Below are 7,996 nucleotides of genomic sequence, written 5' to 3'. Positions count from 1 at the left end.
CCTACAACAGAGACAGGGCAAACTTCTGATTCCACAGTGTCCCTCGGCTGTGTGTCTCTTCTCCTGCCACCTCCAAAAGGGGACTAACACCATCCTAGGTTTGGGGTTTTGTGTTTTCATGTTTGCAAATGTTGTCTTTCTTCGGGCTTGTCACCTCAATGGAAGCTGCAAGTTGGAAAAGTAAGATGCTCTGCCTGGTTTGGGCTGCAGATGCCAGGTGCTGCCCCAGACAGTCCTGCTGGAGGTGTTTACCTGAGTATGATTTAATAAAGATTGCTGACATCTGCCATGCAGAGAGGAGCAGAGCAAGTGGTTTGTTTGTAAAAATAAGTCAAATTAACTCCTACAGATGGAACTTAATCCATTATTTGTGCAACAAACCATTAAGGTCTGTAATCACCTTGGACTGTCATTAGACAGCTTTAAATGCTTTCCTAGAAGGCAATTTTGTGAAATCTTCGGGTTAAAGAAAAAGATTATCCTGGAATGTGCAGAATGTAATAATCCAAGAAAGAGACAGTGAAGTCCTGAGGACTTTGCCAAATCCCTGTTTGGGAAATAGAGGCATCAGTCCCCTCAGATGCTTTAATTTGTAATTAAGTACATCCCACAAGCATGAAGGAAGAGTGGAAGGGAGACCATGAACTGACACAGGCACGTTCTTCTCCTTAGCACAATGAATCTCTTGGATTGAAAGCAAGGGATCAGGAGGCTGAATGATGCAACTAAATGAATGAGCTCGAGCAGGGATGTTAGTGAGACAAACATTTCCCATTTCTGTGTTAGGATGCCAGATTTCTGGACTTTATTTCAACACTTCCACTTGGCAGAGTGCATACAAGTCTGTGTCTGTGGACCCTTACTCATGATTACTCAAAGAACAAAGTTAATATCTTCTCTGAAAGTCTTGCTTCCACAAGTTTTTACTCTCTTCAGAGCTATGCTGTGTGCCCTGTCCTACTGACCTTTGCCAAGTCCTACTGGCAGTCAATGAGTAAAGCAAATGGGGTAGGAGCTGAGTGAGAAGAGTTTCTTGTACTTGTGCAATCGTACACATGGCATGGAGAAGGGTGGCATCTCAGTCCCAATCTCTCTAATGTGATATTTCATTTTCCTTTTCAAATGAGCAGTTTCATAAGATTTTCTAGCAGTAAGATGAGAGGTTCTAACAGATGCTTTGCAAAGTCAAACAGAGGCAAAAGTGAGAGACCTGAATAACAACAAGTGCTGTGCCATCAGCATTTCCACGCTGGCAGAGAAGAGCATTATCCATGGGGAAGAGTCTTTTCACTCTTGTCTAGTGGATCCTACACTGGAAGAGTGACAAGTGAAAAATAATGGTGAAGATAATGGAGGAGCCTGGCTCGGCGTGTGGAGCCCTGTTCTGCACCAGCAGAGCCTCACGTGAGCCCTTTGCCATCCCTCCTGAGAGAGCAGCACCCTCAGCATGGGGGAAACCCTGCTTCCATCACCCCCCAGCCCAGCCTCTCTCCTCCCTGCCCTGGGCATTAATAACAGGGCTGGGATATTAATAAATGGATCTGTCACTGCACCAGGGCCCTGTGACACCTGTGGGGTCTTCAGCAGCTCCTCACAGAAACCATCAGGCTGAGGAGGAAGAGAGACCAGGGATTAGCTGTTCATGGGCACTGCTACCAGGCTAATGGGCATAAACCCAGTACTAACAAGTCATTTAATTTGTTAATCTATACTCAAAAATCTTCTAGGGGTATTATTTGAAGACTATACAAGTAAGAGGCAAAGTATCAGCTGCAAGTATTCATGCAGTATTTTTGCATCTCTGTTCTGCTCACACACAGTGCTGACAGTAAATCTGCTTGGTCCTCAGCAGCTCTGCTCCGCCGGATGACTTCTTTTAATTGCACGTGCCACCAACAAAAAAAAAGCTCCTGAAAATTAGTTCTCACCTGCTTCTGCTCTGATAATCTCCACTTACTATACGGATCAGTCTTAATGGAGCATTTGAGCCCCAGAGATCTGTAATTATAATATTAAGTTTCATGAGCTCAGAAGTGGTAGTGCAGACTGTATTTTACAAATCATGTACAGAATAAAGTCAAAATCTATGACAGATTGAGGCCCAATAATGAAAACCCTTCTGAGGATGCTCTCATTCATAACAAAACACTAAGCATCATTTGAGCCTCACCATGTCAAGTATGACACTAAATAGGGCACCACATGGCATTGAAACTACAGAAAACACTTCTAATCTAAAACCAGTACAGAATTTTGCATTTGCAGTTATTTGCTCACTTGTTGAGCTCAGGTAATTCACAGAAAATCTCCAGAGCTTCAAATCAGTTGGAAAAGGCTGAAACTGAGTCGTTCAGCTGCTGTGGGCCCTTCTCAGAGCACACAAGCATCTTGTCATTGGTAGGGGAATTTTCCCCACAGTGAATCCCAGCAGAGAGAAAGTGGGATAATCCCAGCTGTGTTTCAAGAAAGTCTGTGCTGGATGTCTCCCAGCCAGCAGGGATTCCCTATCAATGGAGCCATCTCAGACTTTCTCTCCTAACTCAAGGAGAATTAAGAGAGACCTAAGGACTTGCAGAGCCTCCTGGCAGAGGGTCCCTAATGCTTGCATGCCCTGGAGGTGGCTGAGTGCATCCAACAGGCCTAAAGTGCTACCAACACCTATCAGCAGACCTAGGAAAAAATGCATATACACACATGCAATGTGGTGCCAGGATTAAAAATCAAGATTCTTTTTCAGTTATTTCTGAAATCAATAAGGATCTTGCCATTGGTTTCAGTGGGACTGAGACTGTTGCCTATTTACAGATATTTTATACCAGAGAACAATCTGGTATTTCCAAAAAATTCGCTAATGCTTTCATCAGCCCTAGTACTTAATTCACGTATTTTTTTCTTTCTGTACTAATGCAAGGAGATTATTTTAGCGCAATTAAAAATAGCCTCCTGTTTCCAGCCGGGGGAAGCCTGTTCCAATTCACCAAACTATTCTTTTGATAAAAATAAATCCAAACCCCCTTGTTGTAAACGGGGGTGCAGGTTGGTCCCGCAGCCTCTGAATGTGGGCATTCCATCTGTCCCGGCGGCAGATTTGTTCAACTATGTCTGAACCTATCACTGCTCCGGGGAAAAACTGTTCTCTGACTCATGTTAATGTATGAATCTAATTGTGTCCTCACGCAATTTGCAGCTTTCATTGCCCATTAGGAACATTAACATCATACACTGAGTGCTGCTAGATGTATGGTCTTTATATACTGCATAATGTCCACAGATCTCTGCTGGCAGCTAAGAAAACACAAAAGAATAGAGGATATTTTGAAGTTTTGTGGAGTTTTTTTTTTTTTTCCCCTTCTTTGAGATTGAAGTCCAGTGTCTTGGGACCCAGTGACTTTAGATGACCTTCCGCCTCCATGGACTGTACTAAATTTCAGCCCCTGGAGGCTCCTGCATACAAAACCTCCTGGCTTTCAAGGGCAGGTGCAAGCAAAGCTTCACTGCATCACAGATTAAGACCTGTTACTGCCAGAATTAGATTTCAAAAATCTCTTTTATTTAACAGGACATCATTAAGGAGCTGCTCTATACTGGTTGATGGTGTCTTTAATTAATGTAAGTATTATGCTGATATTAGGATTAAAAAAAATATATCACTTTTCAGCATTTATAGTTACTGAGAAGCAGAGGTGGGTGTGTGTCTGTATGGACATGCATATGAAAAGTGTGTTAAAGAAATATTTATCTATATTGCAGGCTCACACAAAAGGAGGAACTGCTGACACTGAAGTACCTGTGCAAACTTAATTCAGCTCTTCTCCTTCTAATTTTTGTGACAATTGCATGATCCCAAATTACGTTTTTGATGATATCTCCACATTCTTCCCACAGGAGGGTTAACTTTCAGGCAGAGTTTTTGCATGTGTGATGAACAACTCCTCAGTGTTTGCCCTCTCTCTTTTTCCCCACACCAGGTATGATCATGTCCTAAAGAATTCCTTCCTGGGCTTTTACTGCAGCCCTGAGCATCTGAGTGCTCTGAAAGCTCTGCATGATTAAATCCTTAAATTCACTGATGAGGGGATAGTGGTACCCCACTTTTGCAGATGGGAAACTGAGGCACAGAAAAATGAAAGTCAATTAATTCCATAATCCGTGGCAATCCCATCAGAGATCTGATTTATTTGGGTTTGTACAACACCATCTCTCCATCTTTCCCCACAAGCTCCCTGCTACCTTCAAGGACAGTTCCAACTCACCCATGTTTTGGAGATGGCTGTAGGGACATGTCCGAGCTGCCTCATTTGCCCCATAAAATAAGGCAAAGAGGATAAAACTTGTTTTGAAGGGTCTGTGTGCCTAGTGCAATGTGGGAGCATAGAGCAATGCGAAAGAGAGGGGGGATGGAGTCAGGAAGAGTAGAAGGTAGGGGTTTGGGGGGTCAGAGGGCTCCCCCATTGCACACAATTGCAGGAGAAAGGAAAGTTTGGGATTTTGCAATGGTGGAGCAGATTTCCTGGCGATGAGGGTACTTTTGACACCCTCAGTCTCTAGCTGAGTGCCAGAGCTGTGCCACAGCTGGTGCAGAGACCGTGGGATGGCACCTTTGGCTGCTCTTTTTCCTTTCTCTGCCTGTGAGTGAGCTGGGAGAGCCTCTGTCACACCTCGTGCCTTGAGGAAAAGAGGCAGCTCATGCCAGTCACCTTCTGCCAGTGTCACAGCTTCAGGCAAAGTTACAACTTCTGTGCCCTATTCAGGGGCTCAGCACCTTCTCCTTCCCCCTAGCTTCTGACACCTCGCAGCTCTGCTGTGAGCCTGAAACCCGGGCACTGCTGGTGTCCTGCTGTGCTCCTGCTCTCTGCCCGCATCTCCTGGGGCTCTAATTCCCTCCCTGGGACACTGGGGGGCCAGCAGGTGTGTGCAGGTAGCCGCAGGTGTCTGTGGCCAGTGGGGTGTCAGAAATGCCCCTTCCCTTCTACCCCAGCCTCCTTCCAAGCAGTGAACCCCTCGAGTTCAAGTGAACCCCTCGAGTCCAAGAAACAAAACTCCAGAGGCGCTGCCAAAATTCAGTACAAACGTTAAAAAATTTTATTTACAGGGTAAAGCACGATTTCTTAAAAAAAAAAAAAAACAAAAAAACCAAACCAAAACAAAACCCCCACTTTGATAAGAGGTATAATAATAGAATAAAGCTCTTTATGTACAAAAATACAATTTTCATATGAATGAACATCTTGAATAAATTAAACCGCTCTCTGGTCCAGTCGCTGAATACCCCGTGTCTGCTCCCACTCTGAGGCAGGCCGGCCGCGCCGGGGGTCAGCATCTATAATGCATGAGGCCCTCCGCTGTCCGCCGGGTGCGGGGTCCCATCGGGGCCGGTGCTGGGACCCCCGGCAGGGGCTGAGCCGCCCCAGGGCAGGGCCGGGGAGCCGCGCTGAGCCCCGCGCTGCGCCCCGGGCCGCATCGGCCCCTTAAGCCTTTTCATGGCATTGTCAGGGCGTTCAAACCAAATTTTCATGCTCGTTTTTCTTCTCTGGAGAGCTACAAATTGTAAAATTGACTTTTCACCTCGTCTGCGGCAGCAAATCTGTCGCTTTTCTTCTTCCCGGTTTTTCGGAGCGGAGCGGGAGGCGAGGCGGGGGTCGGGGGGAAGGGGTTGGGGGGAAGGACAGTGATGAAAAGTGCAACGGGACGAGACTCCCCCCATCACCTCCTCCCCTCTCTCCGCCGGCCCCGGGCCGAGCTGCGGGCGGTGCGCGGGGCGCGGGCGGTGCGCGCTAGCGGAGGGGCGCGCCCGGGCCCGCGGGCAGCCCGCGGAAGCCCCTCAGGCTGTCGGCGGGCGCATAGGCGCAGTCCTCGGAGGTGGCGGGGCTGCTGGGGCCGGAGGCGGAGGCGCAGAGCGAGGGGGCGGACGGGGAGGCGCTGGACAGCCAGGAGCCCGCGTCGCTGCCGGGGCTGGGGGGCGCGGCGGCGCCGCGGAAGGCGGGGGGCGGCGGGAGGCACTGCTCGGCCAGGCGCAGGGTCTCGGACAGGGCCCAGATGTAGTTGTAGGCGAAGCGCAGGGTCTCGATCTTGGTGAGCTTGGTGTCGTCGGGGAAGGTGGGCAGGACGCTGCGCAGCTCGTCCAGGGCGGCGTTGAGGTGGTGCATGCGGTTCCGCTCCCGGTCGTTGGCCTTGACCCGCCGGCTGCGCTTCAGCGTGTGCAGCAGCGCCTCGGTCCGCGCCCGCGCACGGCCGCGCCGTCTCCGCCGCTCCCGCGGAGCGCCGGGCTCCGCGCCCTCGCCGCTGCTGGGCGCCTCGGCGGGCATCCTGCGGGAGAGAAGCCGGAGCCCGTCACTGCCAGGGCAGGGGAGGATGGAGCGGGGAGCGAAGGGGAAGGTGCGAAGCTGCCGGGGAAAGGGTGGGGGGGAAGGAAAAAAATAAATAAATATAACGGAGAGGGTGGCGGTGCGGGTGCTTGGCAGGTGCCGGCGCTCCCGTACTCACATGGAAAGGCACTCCCGGGGATGCGGATAAGCAATAACGATGTGAAAACACAGAGAGGAAAAAACCGAGCCGGCCGCTATAGGGAAAAGCAGGGGGATAAAAAAAAAAAAAAAAAAAAAAAAAGGCGAAAAAAAAAAAAAAGCCAAAGCCCGGGGAAAGGCGGGGCGGGGGGACACGCGACCGCGCGTGGCTTTGAAGTGCTGCGGGCTGCGATCCGCTCGTGTGAGCGGCGGCTTTGGCACACGACGGCGCGGCCGCCCGTTCTTATAGCGGCGGGCGGACAATGGCCCCGTGGCCGCCCCGCGGGGCCGCGCCGAGGCGGCAGGTCGGCCCCGTGCGCCGCGCCCTCCGGAGCGTGCCCGCAATTACCGCGGGCGGCCGCGCATCTGCCGCGCCCCCGGGGGACGGGGGAGAGAGGGGGGGCACCCGCTTTGTGTCCCCCCCCCCCCGTGTGTGCGGGGAGGGAGGCGGCAGGACAAAGCGGGGCAGGGGGTGGAGGGGTCACCCTCCCGCTCCGGCCGGAGGGGCTCCAGCGGGAGTTTAAACCGCTGCGAGCAGGGGGTTTGGGGAAAGAGAAAGGTTAATCTGGATTGCCAGAGGATGAGCCGTCAGTTATTGCCCAGCCAGATGCGGGCGGAGGATTTGGTCAGGTTTTCGTTGCACCTTGCGGGTTTTTCTACATCCACGCGTCAAAGCGAGAATGCTCTAAAATAATAAAACTCAAAGTGAAAATGCTCTAAAATGATAAAACTCAAAGCAGGTATTTCCCTCCTGCGTTTCTCAGGTGATTATCGACACGCGCTTTGGCTTTCACGTGCTTCGCTTTAAAAAGGATTTTACAGGTGTTCAGAAAGTTAAAAGTTCCAAAGGACATTTATTTTACAAGCTTTGATGGTCGTAATCACAATACATCCTATGAGGTCTCCTCCTATATATACATATATACACACAATATATACAATATACGGTGTATATACATATATAGACACTACATATACAATGCACAGATACAATTCTTCTTTGTCTGGATAAACACACAGAATTGTACTGTTTTGATTGTAAAGTTCTTGCTGCTTCTCCTAGTCACCATTCGGTGCTAGGATATCGCCATCTCACATTTTGGGGAGCCACAGTTTTGAAAGTGGCTAGAAAGTTTCCTAATTCTGACATCTGGCTCTTTGCATCCTGCTCTGACTGCGTGGAAGAAGCCCCATTGTCAGCACTCAGGTACTTGTGTTCCTGGAAGGTTTTCAGTTTCACCGCCCATCAATAGCCATTTTCAGGTGCCTATGCCTAAACTCACATGTATTTACCTGATTTGCCCTTACTCAAAATGCAGATTGATTCCCCCTCCTTTGATTTTCTTCTATGACTTTGATAAACAGGGAAAAGTGACAGCATAAATTATTATTATATATCTTTGCATTTTAAGTTCTTAGCAACCATTCTTTACTTGAACCTGAGCGAGGAATTCTATGAAAATTATGTTTTCCACCCTCCTCGCTTTGCGACG

General features: G+C 49.5%; 1 protein-coding gene across 1 annotated transcript; it reads right to left on the bottom strand.

Annotated features, from left to right (window-relative positions):
* Window positions 1-5,774: 5,774 nt before the first annotated feature.
* On the bottom strand, window positions 5,775-6,305 carry NEUROG1 (neurogenin 1). Its single transcript, XM_054288232.1, has one exon. It carries the CDS (start codon window positions 6,303-6,305, stop codon window positions 5,775-5,777), a length of 531 nt encoding a protein of 176 aa, XP_054144207.1.
* Window positions 6,306-7,996: the final 1,691 nt, after the last annotated feature.

The sequence above is a fragment of the Melozone crissalis genome, unplaced genomic scaffold (assembly GCF_028551555.1).
Source record: "Melozone crissalis strain CALT ecotype California unplaced genomic scaffold, PUWL_Pcris_2 ptg000061l_1, whole genome shotgun sequence".
NCBI lineage: Eukaryota > Metazoa > Chordata > Aves > Passeriformes > Passerellidae > Melozone > Melozone crissalis.
The sequence above is the reverse complement of the archived record's forward strand: the minus strand, read 5'-3'. Positions and strand labels throughout refer to the sequence as shown.